Below are 21,680 nucleotides of genomic sequence, written 5' to 3' on the forward strand. Positions count from 1 at the left end.
GTACTAATCTGAGAAAGGTAAGAGGCTTAGAGAAAATAGTTTCCAATCATGATGAAACACATTCAGTTCCAACAAAAAAGTTCAGGGTATAAAGGTAAAAGAAGGAAAGAAAACCCAGCTCATATGAGAACAGTGAGACAAGCACTGCTGAATCTAATTTGAAGAGGAAACTAATTGTGTTATGTTATTTTCTCATGAAGAAAACAATGAGACAAATGAGTATATGTCACGGTTCCATCTCAAAAGACCTTACTTCTGCTTCCAACCCTTAAATTCTCCCCCTTCCCTGGTAGCTCCACCATTCAAGCTTCTTTGAATTCTGTGCTCTCAACAAATAGCCCAAGTGCACCATATCAGTTTGAACTGAGCTAATCTGAGTTCTTAAATATTTAGTTCCAACTAAATTGTAAACAACTCGAGAGATGCCAAGACCTCTGCTTCATGTATTCATGCAATAAATAACTGCAGTTTGCCATACTCTCTGAAACACTGTTGATTCAGCCACACCTAGTGCACACAGAGTAAAGGGGAATATACTGCACACCATCAAAAATGTCAGTGTTGCATGTTTTATTCACTTTAAGTTATAATTACTGACATTGGTAAAGTTGACAAACCACTGGTTCCAACTAAATTAACTTTAGAAATTGGATAAAAGCTTGGTTTCTTAGAACTTTCTTTTTCCCTGTAAAGTACCATGTACAGCACCTTCCATTTTGCCTGGGACAAATAAGGTACTCAATAAGTATTGGCTTCCCTTCCTCCAAGCACAAAGCACAGCTACCTGTAGGGTACACAGTGAGAGCAGTGAAAAACAGGGCGACTTAACCAAACTATAGAAACCGCCACCCACAAAGAGCACAATGCTTGGAGAAATGTGTGGAACTGGAGGGGGGAGAAGGTAAATACTTAAATTTGTGGATTTGAAGATTTAGCAATTCAAGTTAAAAATGGAACCACTCCTCTCTTTTCAAAGCATTTCGGGTGACATCACATAATTATCAAGAGCTAATAACAACAGTTATTTTGAGTATCTGCTGTCTGCCACGCTCTGTGCTATATATACATTATCTCATATAATCCTCCTCAGTCCTTAAAAGGTGGGTTCAAATATCTTGATTGCACAGATGGGAAAACAGAGGCTCACAGGAATACAGCTATGCTCAAAATCCCATAGCTATTATGCAATAAAACATATTCAGACCCAGAGTTCTCTAACGCCAAAGCCCATACCTTGCCCCTTCAGGTTGCTTCAAATGATACTGTGGGTTTTCATAAAAACAAAATCACAATCCTACTTCAATATAGCCTCTCAGAGTAAAAGTCACAGATGGTACACAGATGGCCCAGACTCAGCCAGGCCCTATAAAAGTAAGTTCCCTTCTCATCCCCCTTAGCCCTGCCATCACCATAGACCACCTTTCTCACCCTTGCCAGCTCCCTGGACCTCAGAAGGCCTGAGGCAGGGGAAAGGAACTGGGGAAGTTACTCCTTCAGACAAGACAGAATGTGAAATTCCTCTGACAGGTACTCAGGCATTTCCAGGTGTCACCTAAACTCCAACCAATCCTTTTTGCCTGACAGCTTAGGCACAGACACAGCCCTTCAACCCAGATGAAATTTCTATCACTACCTGCTCATCTGGAGAGATGTCACAAGCCAGTGGGAACAGAGAACAGAGAAGGAAGCCCTGGATAAGTGCAGCCTTTTACTAAATTATCAAGATATGCATAATCCTCCCCATCCACACACATATCCACACCTTGAACCAAACCTAGCAGTGCTCACAATGCAAATAGATGAAGTCAGAAGATGAAAACATATTTTTCTGAAGTTCAAGTAAAGCTTCATTTGAATTTGTCCATTCACAGTAACATGTATATCCCCACCTCCAATGAGGTAATGATCACGTTTTTCTATGAAACGACTCAAAGATCAGAACTCTTTCCCTCGCAACAGCCAAAGAAGAGTGGTCAGGATCATCACTGAGCACATACCATGTGGTCTCCACCTAAGAACATTTTAAAAAAGAGGTCCTGTGACTCAGTTGCCCTCAGCACAACAACAAAGAAAGGTGCAGAGGCCAGAGAGGCCTGGGGAGATGGAAGCAACCAGGTAGCAGGATTGTCAAAGGGCCAGAGGATGACACACCTGACCAGAGCATGCTGGGAGGCCCTTCATCCCTACCATCCCCCACCAACAGAATCCCCAGTGGACAACCTTTCCTGCCATTGTCCCTCAAACACAGAATACCATCTAGGAAATAGCCCACTGCCATGAGAGGTAATTTGTGGCCCAGCTGATAAAAAGGATGACCTAGCTTGCCAACCCATTGTAGGGTACACAATGAGAGCAGAAATTTGTTTTAACACATCTGTTCAACAAAAACATAAAATATTAAATCTGGTTGCAGAAATGAAATAATTAGTAATAGCAATAATGTATGTATGTAATCTAAAGGTAAGCAACTCAGGGAAAACTAAAATGTTTGCAGGCCACATTTTTTCTTACAAAATGAAAATGTTCTTAGTGAGACTTAAGGAAAAAAAAAAGATATATTCTTAATTGAATGTTCTTGAGAAGACAGTGTTGCTAGTTTTAAACCACCAAATGGTCAATATCTGTTTTGTGAAGATATTTGTGAAGCAGCAACACAGAGGCAGCTTTTTAATCTTCCATAATGAGACCAGACGAAAGCCTATCCAGAAGTTGGGTGGGCTGAACACTACAGGCCTTACCCATTTAAATCCATTCCTCTTTCCCTGACTCCCACCCCAATACAGAGGAACCTAGGATACAGTAGGAGTCAAGACCCCAGGCTTTAATCCTGGCTTCCCCACTTACTTAGCATATCTGATGTCAGTTTCCTCACCTGGAAAATCCCTGCCCGAACCCTGTACAGAGCTGTCAAAGGAGCAAACTATGTAATGAAAGTGACAGCACTTTTAAAAAAATATTTAGCATTTGTAATGATGCTGTATTTAGCATTTGTAATAGTAAAACAAAATTTGAACATAAACAATGAATTCAAAACTAAATACAGAATATCTTGATTAAAAAATTACAATAAGCAAAAAGGATATGAAATCCTTTTATATGTGTTACATAAGCGAGTACTAGTATTACTATGTACTACAAAACAGACTAAATACCCCAGATCTTTCTTTTAATAAAGTGTTTTGGTAGTTGTAAAATCACTATTAATTACTATTAATAGTTTCAGTTTTTATAAATTACCATTCATACAAATGTGTCTTCAATTCATCTCTATAATGATTCAGTTACTTAAAAGATCACTTGAAAAGGACAATTGGGGCTTCAACGTTCAATATTATTATAATAAAGATTAAACACAATTAAGGATCAAATCTAATTTACGGGTATACATTAGCACATGATTATTATTTTTAATGATCAAAAAATTAAATCTATGCAACAAGTGCTACACAGATCCAAGGCATGAGAATAAAATCATTTTATATTTTGCCATAGCTTGCTAAGTCAAAAGGCACTTCATTTGACATCATTTATAATATGAAAGAATGCTTTTGCTAACCAGAAAAATAAAACCTATTTTTATAACTACACATATAATTGGTCAAGTTTTTAAAAAGCATTTTCTAAAATTTCCTGGTAGTACTAACAATAATATCACTGGGGCTTTAAATTAATAAAAAAAATACTTTTAAATTTAAATGTCAAATTAACTCAGCACTATTAATATACTTGAAAGAGCATGCTAATATGAGCATATTTTAATGTTTGCTGCTATGTGATAAGGGTACATCTGACTTTACATTCATAGAATATGTTAAGACTTAAAAACTCTTTTTAATTGCAGGAAATACAATGGTTTCATACAAAGAAAAACAAAAATTATAGGACCTGCAATAATTATAATACAAAGACCCCTTTATTTTCTTTCACACGAAGGAAGTATGTCTCCTTTGGCATTTGGCCCAAACTTTCAAATTCAAAGGATTATTTAGTAGATAGTAAGTGTTACATAAACCACTAATGTAAATTGTCTTTTTTGTTCTGCTCTTTGTAACACAGACATAGAAATTTTAATGTAGAGAATCCCTTCTATGTGTTCAGTGAATCACTCTCAAACAGCATGTGAGATTTTGCACCGAAAGAATGTTCCATCCTAAACTTGGGAAATAAGCAGAGAAGCCATCTTTACTAACAAAAAAATGGTTGAAGATATTAAATCTGTCTGATTCCAAAGTTACCAAATCACTCTCAAGATCTCTCTTTTACTTTCCAGAAAAAAATACCAGAATTTTATTAGCTTACAATTCTCATTAGAAGTCTAGGTTAAAATACGCTAACTTTTACAACTATATCCCACAGAAGTCCCCTCACAAATATCATCTATCAGTCAACCTAACTAAGGTCATATATCAGTGAGCTCTTGATGAATGTCGGTGACAGATTGTTTTTAATGGTATCAGTAAACTAGATCTCATGTATACTTTTGCAACCTTCTACACACAATAATTCTGAACCCTTTAAATGTGCCATCATAAATATGCAGTGGCTACATAGGAGAATGTTATTTAGGGTGAAGTATGATGATGTCTGTAGCTTACTCTGAAATAATTCAGTGGAGAAAAACATGCACATACAAATACATACCCTTTCTACATACCTACATACCTACATACATGTAGGTAGAAAGAGACAAAACAAATATGGCTTCTATTATAGATGATGTGTACACGGATATTCATTGTAGTATTCTTTCAGCCTTCTATATATTTGAAAAATTAATGTTTTTAAATATTTTAAAATGAGATGTTTATACTTCATTGGTTTATCCTTAAAAGTAGATTTTATAAGTTTTATTTATATAACATACTAAGTTTAAAAACATAAAAAGAATCAAGACTCTTTTCTAGAAATTACTTTTCGTAGTTTATTGGGTGTTCCACATTTTCAATTTCCTCACGTTAAGTACTAATGTTTTCCATCTGAACTGGCTATGAATAATTAATACTACTAGTTAAACAAACTCAAGAAAATATGATTTCAAGACAATTACTCAGTTTTTACACAGTATTCCTTGTACTGTCCATACTTTTCTGGAATTTCCCCCAACATTCACTGTTACCAGACACTGCCTCCATCCATCTATACTCCTGAAAATAATCAGGGAGCAGGGCCTGCCGTACTTAACAGATATTTCGAAGCCTGTGGGCACTCAAGATTTGTAAGAATGGCTTTTTTTTGTTTTTTTGGTTTTTTGGTTTTTTTTTTAATGTGGAACGTAAAGCTAACAGGTTATGTCTTACAGAAAATCATGAACTGGTTAGTCCTGGTATGAAAGGAGTTTTTTTTGTTTGTTTGGGTTTTGTTTTTATATTTTTGAGTTTTCATGAAAAGCTATATAAGCGTTGGGAACCTCAAGCACCCAGAGAAAAGGTAAGAGAATTTCGAAAATTTAATCATAGCCTCTTCTTCTCCTCTCTAGATTTTTTCGAATGCCAACATTTTGTATGATGGTCATACAAAGGCTGGTAAAAGAACCACCCGCCTCTAAATCCTTATATTTGCAGTGGTAGCTGCTTATTAGAACAAGGTTACCGAAGATTTATATTCATCATCGCTTTTGTCAGAAAATGATGACCAGTATTTCTAGGCATATTTTAACTTCAACAATAAATTTATCATCAGGAAATTTGAAAAATGATTCTTACAAATGTAGCTTCCATCAATATACCTTCATTTAACCAACGCTTATTTAAAATTCTCTCTGCTTCCATGATATGAAAATCTTTTCAAAATGTATGCTATTAAAATGTCTAAAGTTGGAAAACATCTGGCCTGTCAAATTATTTGGGGGGCTTGTGGTTTTAAGTACATTGTTTGAGGTGGCATATTTGGAAAGAATTCACTTATCATTCTCAGGCTTCATAGAGAACTAGCCTTGAAAACAAATGTATGTGGTAGTTCACTGCTACCATAGAGAATCAATAGCCATCTATTTAATTTGCTAAGACAATGTAAATTAGTAACTTCCAGCCAGATGTGTGATATACACATCAAACAAACTGCAACCTGTTCATTATGAAAATCCTGTCAACACACACAGAGCCACTTGATGGCATTTCATCTAAGGCAGTTTCCACATTTGCAGCTATAAAAATCGTCCTAAGAATTTTTATACAAAGAATTGGAGTTGAGACTCATAAAAGGGTAATCAATTTCAGCTTTTTCTCTTGTGTACTTCTGTTTGTTTATTTCTATTTTCATTCAGAGGTATAAAACATTTAGAAAAATATGAGCCATGCTATTTTTCCTTCTGTAAATCACTTATCCTCATTACATCTTTTTAATCTTATGTAAAGTTGGTAGCCTAATCCTGCAGCTCTAAAGAAGTGTGTGAAGTGAAGAAGGACATGGCCAACAGCAGAAGAAAAGTACACTTATCCACCGGAAAACAAAACAGAATATTCCAAAATGACTCCAAACATAAATTAAGCTTACCCATTGGGAGGTCTAACTTGCATTCTGATCATTTGTATGGGTCTGTGTGACTATATACCCTGCTGTTTGATAAAAAATGATTACTAACCACAGGCACCCACCAGAGAACAGAGTGTATGTATAATGCCTGTGATGTCTCAGACATACAAAGCGCCTTCTTAAAGAATGTCCGTTTCCTTTCCATGGTAAGCAGACATAATTTTTCACTCTTTAATACTTCTGCTTCACAGAGTGGCTTATTTTATGAATTATGTTTTGCCATTTTCTCTTACGTTTATTTTAATAATATAAAAAATTGCATTCATAAAATGGTTTTGTTTCATGATACCCAAAATACTTGTATCTTTTCTGCTCTGTATTAAAATCCACAGCTTTCTTGCTATTACAAAAACCTAATAGTGTTTATTTTAATACCATTTATTGAATGAAAGGAATAAAAAAGATTCTTCTTAATAACCAGCTATTATTCTTGAATATTGAATCCTCATCTAAACCAAATTCATTTTTCCAAGTCTATTGAATTAAATTTTCTTATTAAACAGGGCACAGAGTAAATAGTCTTATTGCCAAGCATAATATTTTCAAGCACTACATTTTTAATTTGGCAATTTAAAACAACGTGGAATGAATCTAGTCCTCATGGCCTGTAGGATAGTCTGATTCCAAATAGTACCCCCTTAACCAATTTCCTAATGTGAAAATAGCATTTCTACTAAGTGCCAGGCGTGTCAATGCTTCCAAAGTAAATAACCCCTGAGGTCCCCTAAAATCACAAGAATTTCAGCGACTACCAAAAAAAAAAAAAAAAAAAAAGGAAAAAAAAAGGCAACCGTGCACACAAAAGAGTTCTTCATAAAGGCTTCAAACCAGGGCAATTCAAACATTATACAGAAGGCGCTTTCTTCACCAGCCGCACACCAGGCCACGTGATCAGCCTGCAGTGCCACACCGAGGGCCACTGATGATTATTGTTTCTAGAAATAAAGCTCAAACGCGGCCGCTGCGGCCGCCCGGTCGGCTGTAGGTGACACTGCCAGGCCGGCTCCTCCCTCGCGACGCGGTCACACAACGCGCGGGGCCTGGGCGCCGGCGAAGCCTTGCAGCCTTGGGTCGGGTCCCTTGGCTTTCAGGAGGTTACAGTCAAACCCTCCTGGTCACTTAAACCCTCTTTGTGGTTCAGCGTAAGAACCACTCTCTCAGAACTCTTAACTTTGATTGGAGACTCTGGTTAAAATTAAGAACTTCAAACCCAGATTTGAAAAAGTGAAACAGATGTCCTTTTTGTTAACCATAAATGGCTCCGTACGTCCTACCCTTTCCTCTTTCTCTCTCTTTCTCTCTCTCTCTTTTCTTTCTGCCACATTAAGTTTTATTTAATGCAGAGTTCGCTTAAAAGGTTAAAAGAGAGAGCAGAAAGCAAATGTAGACTGTGGGTGGAAAAACTCCTAAATCTTTTCCTAGAATGTAACGAGGGAAGCCTCTTCATAAAGATGAAAGTGCTCAAGCTGCAGTCTCCCAGCACAGAGTGCACTGGGGGGGGGGGGGGTGGGGAGGGCAGAAGCGGTATCCCAGGGGGCCCCAGCCTCGCCTAACCAGCAGTGCCCACCGCCCGCGCCCTCTCGGAGACCAGGGTTGCCTAGCGTGGGCGAAGGTCCCAGACTTGCACTCACGTGAGGACATAGTTGACGCTGACGATACAGTGTGGCCTGGACGAGCGGCTGTTGTGGACGATGGTCGCATAGCTCTGCACCCATACCCAGCCACCGTGCTTTGCCAGGAACCTGTAGTACTTGGTGGTCACCTGCCCCTTCACCAGCACTGATGGAAAGACAGAAGGCAGCTGGTGGTGAAGGAGCCGGCTCCTGAGCCCGCCCAAACACAAACCCTGGCGGTGGGAGTGCAGGTCCCCCATGGGCCCTAATGACTGCCCCCAGGCAGGAGGGAGAGACGAACGGTAGGTTCCCAAATGGATTGTCTCTCCCCTGAATTTGCATCGAGTTCTCCAGCCCCTGGAGATTAGCAAAGGGGTGGGGGACACTTAAAATTGGATTCCTCCATTCAATTTTCTAAGGAAGGTACCGTCTGGGCAGCTGAACTCCGAGGCTCATATTCCCTGTTTCTGGAAATTAAGCTAAAAAAAAAAAAAAAAAAGCTGAAGCAGGTCTGTGCATATGAGCCAAATGGCTGGCCTAGCCTCAGTTTTTGTTCCCATGTTCGGTGAGGCTTGCAGAGGGTGGGAGGTGGGGAGCATAAAACCCCTCCTAGGGGAATTTCCCCAGAAACTCAGAAACTCTCCCTGCGGATATTAAGGAAACAAGGTGGGGCTCAGTGTTGGAGCAGCCACTGGGAAAGGCGTCACCTACCACCACCACCCGGCTACCAGGGCTCCTCCCCGACCGCTTACTGTGGACGTAAATCACGCCCTTTCCCCTCCCCAGGCCGCGCGGGGGACGTCCTGTGCCGGGAAGAGTGGCGCCTTACGCAGGTGGTGGGCGCAGCGCAGGTGGAAGGTGTCACAGCCGTGCACGTGGTGGTACAACGTCTTCTCAATTAGGTCCTGAGGTTCGTACCCCGTCAGCTCCGCCACTCTGGGGAGAGCAATCCTCGAGGGATGAGCGCAGGATGCGGGGATGCCCCCCACCCCACACGGTCCTCTCAGGCCTGGGTGCCCGCCCTCACTTCACCTCATCTGCAAAATGGTCTCAGAAGGTCGAGGAAGAGCTCTCGGTCACGGAGCAGGGCCATCCTCCTGCTAGGGTGATCCTTTCCCACCTGACAACCCACCTGGAGTCCAGGAAGATGAGCTTCATGTCCAGGCTGGCGCGGAACATGAACATGTTGCTGTGCAGCTTGATCTCCGTGACGGCACTGGGAGGCAGCGAGTGGCCCACAGCCACCAGGCCCACGTTCTGGTAGCAGCCATCGAAGGGGGACATGTCCAAGCTGTATTGGCGGATCTTCAGGTAGCCGCTGCAGTGAATGACCTGCAGAGGAGGATGAAGGGGTGAGACTCAGCCACCGCCAGGAAACATCCCAAAAAGGTGGGTAAGGGATTGAAACATTTTGTGACTCCCTTGAGCCACAAACCACCATGCGGGCCACGCCCCTGCACTGAGTTGTCCAAAGTTATTGGTGTTCCAAAGTGTCTCAAGGAATGTCTATCCTGCCACACTGAACTCACCTGGGAGCTTGTAAAAATACAGAGGCATGGGCCTTGCCATCATTAACTCATCAAAATTGCCCATGGGGCCCTGGAACCTGAATTGGAGCTAAAGCTCTGGTTCTTAACCCCTCTTCCAACCCTGATGCTCCCCACCCCAAGATGGAATCTGATGCTGTGAGTAAACTCTAAGAATCTGCCAAAATTACCGACCATTTCAGACATTTTACACAGCCCTAAGGTCCATTATGAGCCCCAGATTAAGAGTCCCTGCAGCCCAGCAGTATCCCAGACAGTGAAACCAAGTCTTAAAACTTAGTAGTCCCCAAGTGTTTAGGAAGTTCAACAACTCTTGAGGTGCTCCCAGGCAGACAGAGCTTTGATGCCTGCGGAGGACGCCCTCGGGGCAGTCAGGGACTCAGAAATGTCCCTCCCACGCCCTCGAGTTCCTCTGGTTCTGCTACTTTCCCCCACACGCTGCTAGGATCATCCCTCTCAGCCACACACCTTGTAGCCACCGCAGGTGAGGCCCGCGTTCCTCTTGGCCAAGACGCACTTCATTCTGAGGAAGAAGGAGCGCTCGATCTCGTATTCTGGGAGAGAGGGGAGGAGGGAGGCGAAGGATGTGAGACGGCTGGTGTGACTACAGGTCCCACCTTGGCTAATTGGGGAAAAGCCAGAAGCAAATGGCGGTGGCAGGGAGGGACCCAAGTAGTGCAGGTGAGCAACTGCCTTACCCTGGACGAAGTGAGAGTGGTAGGGCTGATGAGCTGTAAGCACCGCGGTCATCTCGTCGTGGTCGGCTGGGTGGATGTATTCATAAATGCTGTTCCCAGTCAGCTCTACCTGTAAAGAGGGGGGTATCACCTTCTCCAACCCTTGTGGGGCTGGAAGATTGGACCAGGGTGTCTACAGGCCTGTGAGGACAGGAGCCAGAACTTTAGAGTCAGCCCTGAGTATTAATTCCAGTTCTGCTGCTGGCTACTTACTGCAGTCTAAGCTAGGTTTCCTCATCTATGAGAGGAAATAATAATATAATAGTAATTATAATGGTAGTAGGAACAGTCGTAGTTTCCCGGCAATGTTCTGGTGAAAACATCAGGCATTGGTATGTAACTACCATCCATGGTGTTTGACTTATGATAGACTCCAAAAGATAGCATTGTTTGGGCTCAGGGTGGAAGCCAAAGGATAAGGAAGTAGAGGAAAAGAGAGAAGCAGACCTGCCAGCTGAGATATTTCCAGTCCCAGAAATGCACATACAAAAGCTTTGGGGAAACACCACCCCCTTACCTCTGGCCTCCAGCTCTGGCTGTAAGCATTGAAGGCTGGAGGTGTGGACCACTCACCTACCTGAGAAAGACCCAGGTGGACTGAGGCTGTCTCTGAGATGTACATGATCTTCCCATCTGGGGCCACCACAAAGATGAAGCCATCCAGGGTCTGGGGAGATAGAAACAGAGTTGAATGGAGAGCCCTCTGTGGGGAGAAACTGGGGTAGGGGGCAGAAGTCAGAGATGTTCAGCCAGAAGAACAGAGACATGGAGTAGAGAGAAGCAGACAGGAAATAGGGCATAGAAAATATGCCACAAGAGCCCCTCTTTTGTTCATTCCAAATATGTAAGCATCTGGGACATGCAGCACACTGGGAGACACCCAGAGAAAGTGGTGGGCAAGGGTACTGCCCTCCAAGACTCATGACCCACTGAAATGGACAATACAGACATATATCTGTAGCATACACGCACAAATATAGGGGGCAGAGGATCACAGCCCATTATAAGAGGTAGGTTAAGTTCTTGGGGTGATGGTCACTGAAAAAAAGAATAGTTTCCTGAGTCAGTCTTGGAGGACTCCATAGTGGTGGCATCCTATAATGGAAAGAGTACCTGCAGGGTTTAGGAAAGGGGCACTGAGCCATATGGAAGTGTTGGTAGTCTGAAAAGTTTGTAGACAGAAGGCAGCTGGCCAGTAGCTCCAGAAAGAATCTGGGAGAGGCAGGGTTAGGAAATGAAAATTTTCCAGGTAGCAAGTCCACAGAGTAGTTCCATAGTGTGTAGATGTGTGTGTTTCACTGATGCATCAAACTGACAGGCTTTCCATGAAAGAAAATCTTAGACTTTCACTGTCCCTTTATCTCTGTGAATGAGGCTTCAGTCCAGGCAGTGGAGACATAAGGATGAGTCAGATCCTGCTCTCAAGTTGCTGGAAGTCCAGCGGCAGAGACTGGCTAAAGACAGATATAATGACCGCAGAGCTGAGTGGACAGTGCTGCGGGGGCCCAGAGGCCTGGGGGAGAATCAGAGAGGCCTCAGAGGACCAGTTTGAGCAGAACATTGAAGAGGAAGCTTGAACTGGAGATGGGAGGAAAGGAATCCTAGGCAGAAGGAATGCCGTGGCAAAGGCAGGGACTGGTGGGGGGTAGGGTACATCTGGTGTACTCAGGCTCAACGAATTTGGTGTGCCAAAGATAGGCTGAGAAAGTACACTGATGCTGGGTTTTTGGAGAGTTTGAGATGTCAATCAGAAGAATTCGGAGATGCTCCTATAGGCATCAGGGTTCCAGCAGTTTCTAAGCAAAGAAATATCATGTTTAAATGTGTGTGTGTCTGTGTGTGTGTGTGTGTGTTGTTTTTTGTTTTGTTTTGTTTTGTTTTTCAGTGGTAGAATGTGAACAATGACCTACAGGAGGAAAAAGTGGGATGAAGAGATCAGAGATGGTTGAGCCTAAACTTGGGTGGTCACAGGGTGATGAGGAAGAGGGAGAGTTTAAGTCAAAGATGGTTCTAGCTGTGGAGTTTATGGTGGCAGAGAGAGAAGCTGAGAGTGACTTCAAGGTCATTGAGTAGAGGGTAAGAGCATTAGCCAAGACTGAAAATTTACGGAAGCGTTGTGAGTTTTTGTAGGAGTGGAAGTCTGGAGGAGGGAGGTAATTAATTCTTGTCTTGGAGATGCTACACTTCAGGTATATGCAGATTTCCAGTTGGCAGTAGGAAATAAGTCTGAAGCTTCAGAAGGGTGTCTAGACTGGAGAAACCAGCTGGAGTCATGCAAATGTAGGAAAGCAGTTGAGGTTGTGGTGTTGGCCCAGATCACCCATGAGGCCCTGAAGCTGTGAGAGGAGAAACAGAGGTGGAACCTTGGAGGAATACCAACATTTACAGCCAGACAGCAGTAGGCAAAACAGAGGAGCAAGTAGAGAAGGAGAAGAATCCAGGAAGCTGTGCTACTTTAGAAACTGAAGGAGAGAGGGTGAATGTCAAGTAAATAGTGCCACCCCTGTCAGGTATTTACCCAAATGTCACCTTCTCAGTGAAGTCCTCTGCAATGTCCCCATTTTAAGTGGCACTACTCAAACACAGTCCCCACCCTCCCCCTTCTTATTTGTCTCCATAGCACCTACACCACCTGTTATACTATGTAATGTACCTATGTGGGTTTGCAAGGCTGCTCTCCTTAGAATGTGAACTCCATGGGGGCAAGGCTTTCTGTCTGGCACACAGTTGGCCCTACTATATTTGTGCAATGAACAAAGTCAGGTAGAATAAGAGATGCACATCTTATGCTGGATATCAAAATGTGGTGGAGCCTGTGCAGAGCACAACAGTTAGGAGAGATGCCAGACAGCAGTGGTGTGGAAGTGAGGGCAGCAGGGTGAATGATGGAAATTGAGAGGGTAATGAAATTCTTCCAGAAGTTTGGGATGAAGAAGAGGAAGAAGACTGGGCAAGAGCTAGAAGGAGAGAAAGATTGTTTGGGTTTTGTTCTCTTGTTTATATGGATGAGGAAAGTCAGCTGGGAGTATGGAAAGATTGGGGGCAGGGAGAGCATTGCTGAGAGACAACTGATGAAAAGTGTCCCTGAGAAAGGAGAGTGATGATGCCTTTCTATTTGAATTCAGATGTATGAAGACCAGGCCTATGAGGGAATGCTTACACAGGCCTTTCTTTGCTCTGTGACACTAAAATCTCTTTGGCTTCAGGCACTGAGGGAGGGACAAGGTAGCCATGGGACAGGGAAGGCCACAGCACTTCTGCCATAGGATGCTGGTCCCGTCTGGCCCAGGAGGAAGAATTAACTCAGATTCCCCCGCCATGCTGCTTAGGTTTGAGGCTGCCACAAGAGGATCTTGGGGGGGGGGGGGTGTCGGACAAGGATAATAATAAGGGGGTGGAGGGTGGGAGACAAGTGTCAAGCCTAAAAATGCCACCGGGAGTTGTGCTATTTTAAATATTTGCTATGCGACTTAAGCGGGCAACGGGCAATTTAAAACGGTGCGTACTGCAAACAACGCGGTAATGGGTGCCTCCGCACTGGGTAAACTCATTACCTGGGGAGGTGTTACGTGTGTACGCGAGGGTCTGTACACGCGCTGGGCTGGGCTGGCCTGGGGTGAGAGCTCATAGAGACAGGGGAGAGCCCGCGAACTACAGGGAGAAGATGAAAAGAGCTGCACACGCAGCTGGCTCTGGAATGTGTGCGCTTAAAGCACTGATGGGCATTTCTACTAGATTCCCGTTATTCCTGTGTAAATCCTTCATTTCTGGCTGTTTTGCAGCCGGGCCCGGCGCGCTTCGGTTCTCTCAACTGAATGGTGTCAAATGGCGCCCCCTCCCTCGAGACGGCCGTCCTGATTTGGGGCCTTGCCGGACTCCCCTCTAAAGCCAACGTGCCAATTCACCTTGCCTCCCTCTCCGCCTCGAGAGGCGCCATCTGCACCCAACGAGGTTAAGAGCTCAGCGTTTTAATTTCCAAGGGGCTGTAGGGGCTGCGAGAAGGCTACGTCTGGGCCTGATCCTATTTTCCTAAGAAACAAGAAGCCCAGCGCGGGGCCAGGCACCTGAGCCCTCGAAGCTTATGTGCCGCCGCGCGGGTACCTGGAGCAGATGGGAGCCCAGTTCTCTGCCTACGTTGTCCAGGGGGCTGGTGCGACTCGAGTGGCCCCACGCCTCGCCGAGCCCTGTGGAGACACAGAGACACCCTTTAGCGATGGGACTCCGACCTGGCTAGCAGTTTGAGACTAGTGCCCCGGTTATGGCACGCACGCAAGTTCGCGCGCACCACTGGATACCGTCGGAGTTCCGGGCACCACTACTGCCTAGGATGCGAGCCTGTGAATTTCGGCCCCTCCCTCTCTGCTTTTAAAAGGACTGCGTAGAGGTCAGACTCCCTCTCGGGGGGCGGGTGAGAGCTTCTCAGGGAGGGCAGAGCCCTGGCTGAGCACCCCTCTTGGCGGTACCTCAAGTGGCGGGGTTTGAGGACCGCCTGTGTGTGCCTTGCAAGGGCCGAATGCACCCGAACGGTAACTCTTGCGAAAGTTCACCACTGTGCTTAGAGGGGGGAGGGACTATTTCTCCCCCAAAGCTTCATTATCTGCCTTATCACGAGGCCGAGGATGTCCACGCCTCCAGCGAATGCCGCGGCGAATACCTGAGGCTGTGAACGGAGTCCAGCTGGTCCTTGGGCTTTCTTTCTCTTTGGCTGCGGGGCTCTCCAGCCAGTTACCTCCCCTAGGCCTCTGCCTTTAATCCCCTTCGGAGAAATCCGTTTGCTTGTGGATGGCTTCCAGCACCAACATCCCTGAGCAATGCTTATTCCCCTGCTTCCTCCCCACTACCCCTAGTCTTACACATCCTACCTAACCTCGCCCCTCAAAACAAGACAAAACGAAACAAAAACAAAACAGTGTAGGATTTTTTTTTGAAGTTTACTTTCAGGTGCGAACACCATCTTAGCAATATTTTCGTTTCCTTTTGGATATAGAGAACCGTTCAGTTTCTCTACTCTCCACGTATCTTCTATTAACAAAAGTATCATCTATTAACAAAGACAGCCCCTTCCTCTCCTCGATGTTACCACGTTAAGATCTTTCCAGGCTTTGCCAGAAATTTCTCCTAGTGATGCCTAAAAAAGAAAATTCTCTGGGAAAAAAAAAAAAACCTTTTAAAATAATATTCTCTGGATACCCGTAGCTGATTAAAAAAAAAAAAAAAAAAAAAAACCTAAAAGGGAGTCTGCTATACTACATGTTTGCAGAAAGAAAAAAAATAAGGCAGAAGAAACTTGAGGAAGAGGTTGTACTACCCATAACTACTTACAGGTAATATTTTTTAACAGTGTTGCTGCTGAAATTAATTTAACTAGGTAAACTCTTTTGCACCATTAAACAAGGTTTAACATGACAAAGGGGGTGTGATTTACTGATTTACTACTTTAAAGTACGAATCACTATGAAGTACACAATGACAAACACGCTCGCATTGTAATATGGGGGTGAGGGCGGATCTTTCAGAATAAAACATGGAGTTGGACTCTTAAAATGTGTTGGCCAGGAGCTGCTTCCAAAGCAAGCGATCAAAACCCTGGTAACGAGTAACCATGAGCGCCCCTTAAGCTCGAATCGGGTCTTTCTGGATGTTTGCACATCTAAATAAATCTAACGATTTCCCCACCGCTCTGCAAACACTGATGCTCCCCGCCCGCGGCTGCACTCCTCTCCCTCCCTCGCCTCTAGTCAATCCCCCCTGCCTCTTTTAGCCCGCCCTAGCCTCCCTCCCTGGAGTGACTCCACTGCCCTAATCGCTTTGGTCCTTCTGGATTGTTCGGGAGGGCCTCCGACACAGCCACCTGTACACACCCCTTCGCCTTGTCACCTTCCCTTCGCTCCTCGGGTCTCGGCCAAGCTATCCTCCTTCCGGGTTTCGGGCACCGCGCGGTCGGTCATTTTTTCATTGCAGCTCACACATACCCACCCAGAAGTGGCGGGGGTGGGGGGATTGGTTTGGTTGGGGAGAGCCAAACCGGGGAAGGGGAATAGGATCCTGCTGGGAGAGCTAGGGACGCGGGTGGCGCTGGCCCGTGGACACCCGGCCCGGCCAAGGCCTGAAAGGGCCAAGCTTTGCGGGGGCGGAGGGCCGGGGCTCTCCCGCCCGCTGGGAGCTGGCCGAGGCCTCCTTGCGTCTGGAATCTTGTCTTCCGGAAGGGTGCGAAGCCTGCGCTTGGGGCCAACAAATGCCCTTATTCTAAAATTATGAAGTCCTCCAAATCGGCTGGAAACAGCCCGGGAACGGCCTTCCGACCCGAATCATCTGAAAGTCCCCGAGCTGGGCTCGGGGTTAAGTACTGGTTCCGAACCCCCAGCGCCAGCCTCGGCTGTTTGTTGTCTCAGGTTGCGGCCTCATTAGTATGCGCCTACCGGGGAAAAATAAGACTTCCCAGCAGGTTAATAAACAGCCGGCCTGGCGCAGGTTACTAAGGGCCGCCCTCGCCCTCTCCTGCCCCCACCCCCACACCTTTTAAGGAACCTTTTGCTTTCACGGAGCATTGCCTTCTCTACGTTCTCGGTTGAAATCTCCGTCACACGGTTTCGTCTGGGTTAATGTTTTATAAGGCACTGGCTGCCTTCGTCTACCTGCCAGGCTTTCCTGACCTAATCCTAGGGCTGAGCTCGCCCTTCAGCCTGTCCAGGACACCTTCTGTAGCCCCGGTCAAGGGTTCCGCCTCCCGAAAATCCTGGAGTGGGCCAGAGACCCCTCTCCCCGGAACCGTCACCTCCGGCCTGCGGTGACGCGCTCCCGCGCCCAATTTCAGTTGGCGAGGGGGGTAAGCTGAGATTTCGTTTCTGCACTTGACCTACCGCAGAAAATTCACAAATCCTTTGATTGTCTGTTTAAAATGAGGAGGAAACCAGCTCCCTTTGCGGCAGGATTACAGTGGGAACAAGATCTAAAGATTCTCTTGTAATTCGGTGAGGCCGAGGGAACGGGGTTTTGCAAAGGAGAAAAGGAGCTCTGTGAGGGAGGCGATAACTAAATCGGGTTTTAGACAAAAGGATTTTCCCCAGCTAAAGTGGCCGAAGACAAAGGAAAACATAATCTATTTTGGAAGATTTCCAAGATATGCCACATTAACCTTAGCAGATAAATTTTGCTTCTCCCCGCCCCCCCTTCCCTTAAAGTCTGGTTTATCATATTTACATAAGTAGTATTAGAAGGGATGTATCTATTATGGATCTAAAGGGCTAGCTCACATTTCATGTGAAAACCCAGGCGAAGTTTCACTCTTACCCTCAGTGCGCGGTTGAGCCATTTCCATTTAAATACCCCCTGACCCAAGGATTACCTCAATGGACTGACTGCACGGGTTTTGTAATTTCCTGAAAATGAGATTTCGATTTATAAAACAAGAAACCAATTAGTAACCAAATGAGGCGAAGTAGATCCACTAAAATTGACCTAATCCCACAGGCACAATTTAGGCCCGTTCTTGGCGAATGAATGATGAGCCCCAGTCTAGCGTGAGCTCAAAGCATCATCCAGCTGTGTTATTACAAGCAGCAAAAATAAATTGATCGAGCATTTCCTTCGGAATGAGTTTCATACCCTTGACAAAATATAGATTACAGACCTGGCATCATCGCCTCTTTCAGTCAGACAGGAAGAGGAGGAAGAGAAGGGGTTGTTCCACTGTTCTTCCCCCCCCCCCCTTTAATAAATAAACACTCTATCTCAATAGAAATGTGTCCCCCTTGTAGTAGTCCCCAGAAAGGTTCGTCCGACTGACAGATTGCAATATACCTTTTAGGCAATATGAGGGTGGGTGGGAATGGGGCTGGAAGAGCAGTCCCGGGATCTGACCACAACTTGGTGACTGAGGTGGGAAAAGCCCTCTTCGGGTCCCAGAGGGACTTGTTCAGTCGCTTGGGTTTTCCGCAGGGCCAGCGGGTCCTCGCTGAGGGCATGTTGTCCAAACCTCCCCCTGTCCAGCAACCGCACCTGTCCAGCAACCTAACAGCCTTCGTGTTAGGGGCCTGGCAGCCTCAGAGGCTCTGAGGAAGAGAGGGACGGAGATTGGTCGCCCTTAGACTAGACAGCGCGCCTGGACCGGTCCCTGAGTAGGAGGCTGCTTCTCGCGTCGACTGTGGGCGCTGTGGCCCTCCCCGCTCAAGGCCCTCTCCAGCCACCTAGCGGGTGCGGCGGCCCTCGTGACGGTGTCGATAGCTGCGCGGGACCTAGCTTTGTCCCGCGCAGCAGCCCAGACCCCTGCACTCCCGTGTGTCTGCACTCCACAGTGGCAGTGTGGGCTCTTCTCAACCCTGTGTGCCCCTGGCCGCACCCGGGAAATCCACTAATGTTAGTACTAAATCTGGGGTGGAGAATGATGGTCACAACACTGACTCTGCACCCTCGCTGTGCTTTGGCGCTGGAGCTAGGCTTCCAGGTCGGGAGCGAGCAGGCCAGCCAAGCTGTCGGCGTCTGGCCTGCAGCGAAAAGAACAGGAACAGCAGTAACGAGGAACAGGTATGTTCCAGCCTGGTCCCAACTAAACCGTGGGACGAAAATGGACGCGGGTTTGACAGCAGTGCCTTGCATGACGCTGAAAAACGTCAAGCGGTGTCGCCCCAGGGATCCAGGTCTTCAAAAGTGGCCGGGAGGGGCAATGCCAGAGCCCAAAGGCAGGCGCAGGTGGATGGACGCGAATACCCCGCTGCGCAGGGATCTGCCGCCTGCGTTCTATTTGGCTGCGGGCTCGGGCAGGATCTCGGCTTCAGGTTTAAACAACGGCCGGTCCTTGGAGCAGTGGCCCAGGTAGCACTAATGACGGAGGGCACACGCCCGCACCGGCCCAGCTTCTGCTTGGGGTAGGCTCGCTGAGACGTCCTCGAACCTTGGGAGAGCAGAGACCTGGTCTGGACCATGCGGAGACCTCGAACTGGCGCACCCTCAGCTAAAGCCACCCGCGGCTGGGACAGAATGAGCCGCACCGCGCGGGCTTGGCCTGCGGGCAGCATGATAACGTGCTTCTCCCCGCTGCATGCTTTGGTGCGTACCAGAAGCGCGGCGGTCTTCTGTAAGGTTTCGGTCTCTGCTCCCGCGCGCACCACCGAGGTAGAGCGACTCCGCGCAGGACCCGCCTCCAGGATGGGACTACCCGAAGAAAGTTTGTCCCGCACTTCTCTAACACTGTTTTAGTACTTTCTAATTAGCAGGCCCATTGCTAAATCCTTGAGGTTTCCCTTCCCCCACGCAAAATTTAAAACTCCATAAATCCGAGACTGGCAATGGGTAGAGAGCTAAAAGCATAAGGTGTTAGTTGGGTCTAAACCTCATTCTCTTGAGAAATATCTGTGCCGATATAGAGAGGTGCGGCAATCATCCATGGGTTCGAATTGTGTCCACTTTTGTGTCAGCAAAAGCTCCAAGGTGCCAGGATTTCCCCAGGATTGAAAAATAACTCTTCTAGAAAATACGTTTGTCCTCTGGAAATTTAACCCGATTTTAACTTAAAGTATGTGATTGTACCCTGCTTAAAAGCATCCTGCTATAGCTTACGGGATTGTTTTGCTGTATTGTTTTTATTAGTGATCGTTCCCTTTAAAGAAAAAAAAAGTGTTTTTTTCATTGATCTGATCTACAATTTCTAGCACATAAATCTGCCTTGCAAATGCTCTGTGCAGAGTTTAGTTCTGCACTCTACATTTTAAGTCAACATCAAAACTGGAATTAAACAGAGAAAACCAGCGTGGAGGGTAAACTGGGCTTAAAGGCTTTTAAATGAGAAAAACTTCTGTAGGAAAATAAACATGGAAACCTAATGCTCAATCATTTCCCCGAGCAGCAAGAAAAACAGCCTTAAATCACCCATCCACGTGGGAAATGGGGCCTCTTTTTCTCTTTCAGTTCCCGGCCTCGAAAAAATATAAGGCGATTAAGGATTTCAGTCTTGAGGTGAATATTATAGAAAGGGTCTGTGGAGGTTTGTTTAATCATCCTTGTCCTTCCAGCCTTTGTAGAGACTCTTTCTTGCACAGTTACTAATTTCAATTCTGTGATTATTTTTATTTTCCCAAGACATCTTGACAATGATATGGCAGTGTGATGTTACCAAGATTCTGAATGGTTATAGACTTGAAAACATGTCTGATCCTTTCAAAGGTTATTCAGCAAGCCACTACACCCTTAGCCAAAACTGTATTCTATCTGGATAGCAAATATATATTACTTTGTAGTTGAGTTTGTCCAATATTGCACATGAAGTCACACTGTCTTTTTTTTTTTTTTAATCCTGCCTGTCTGGCTTTGGTAACACCAAAGACTTACACATTTCTAGATGCCTCAAGTTTTTTCTTTGCAAGGCTATTTTAGAATAGGATATGTTGCCAATGGAAGATACACAGTTTTAACGATTTCACAGTAATCTTCCTTTTTTTTTTTTTAGTATGAAGTCTCCAATCTAATGCTTTATTTTTAATTATTTCAGGTACCCATATTCCATTCCTCTGTTTTCCCCCCTCTTTCATCTTTCTTTCAACAGCTCAATTTTATCTACTCAGATAAGTAAAAACTGAAGTTTACCCAAAGAATCTACCAGAACCCGGGGGGTAAACTATATGTAGTGATGGAGAATTAGCTATATTTTAAGAATATTTTGTAAATTTTTTCAAATATAAGTATGGAAAGATTTCTCTTTGTTGATTAAGCCTCTTGATATTAAAGGGTATTGTAGATGAAATGTAATCTGAGCTGAAACAGTGGGGTTTTATAGTCAATGTTGTGCCTATAACTAAGATGTCACCAGATTTATAATTATTTTAGATTATATACATTGCAAAAATCCATGTTACATGTGACAGAAAGCTTACCATGATGAAAGAGCTGTCTTTACTCCATCCTTAGGACAAAATTTAAGACCTACTATGTGCTGGAATGGCATCTAGATAGGTGTAACAATGGACTACATCTGCAAACAAATTCTTTCCATTTCTCATCACTAAAAAGATAACCTTTACATAAAATGCTCACTTTCCCCCCACTGCCATGGACCCAATCTTGTCTACTCTCCTCCTTCAGTCCACAGCTGAACCCAAATTTGGCACCCTCTGCAGGTTGTGCCTGGTTTTGCCATTTGTGATTATATCACTCCTTTGAAAGATGTTGGGTTGTGTGTGTGTGTGTGTGTGTGTGTGTTGTTGTTGTTGTTGTTGTTGTTTTATATTTTAAAGGGCTGTGTCTGGGTTTTGGATTTTTTA

The 21,680-nt window shown here is 45.1% G+C and overlaps 1 protein-coding gene across 3 annotated transcripts in view; it reads right to left on the reverse strand.

Annotated features, from left to right (window-relative positions):
• The window catches only part of SIM1 (SIM bHLH transcription factor 1), a 75,819-nt gene that overhangs the window by 39,987 nt on the left and 14,152 nt on the right, over positions 1–21,680 (reverse strand). For all 3 annotated transcript variants that reach the window (XM_042985327.1, XM_042985326.1, XM_007097370.3), the window contains 7 exons: positions 14,530–14,612; positions 11,006–11,095; positions 10,390–10,498; positions 10,160–10,245; positions 9,277–9,476; positions 8,974–9,080; positions 8,163–8,310 (listed from right to left, as the gene is read on the reverse strand). In XM_042985327.1, the coding sequence (XP_042841261.1) occupies positions 8,163–8,310; positions 8,974–9,080; positions 9,277–9,476; positions 10,160–10,245; positions 10,390–10,498; positions 11,006–11,050 (695 nt within the window). In that variant the 5' untranslated portion in view covers positions 11,051–11,095; positions 14,530–14,612. The remainder of the gene's footprint in view (positions 1–8,162; positions 8,311–8,973; positions 9,081–9,276; positions 9,477–10,159; positions 10,246–10,389; positions 10,499–11,005; positions 11,096–14,529; positions 14,613–21,680) is intronic.

This window comes from Panthera tigris, chromosome B2, assembly GCF_018350195.1.
Source record: "Panthera tigris isolate Pti1 chromosome B2, P.tigris_Pti1_mat1.1, whole genome shotgun sequence".
Lineage (NCBI taxonomy): Eukaryota > Metazoa > Chordata > Mammalia > Carnivora > Felidae > Panthera > Panthera tigris.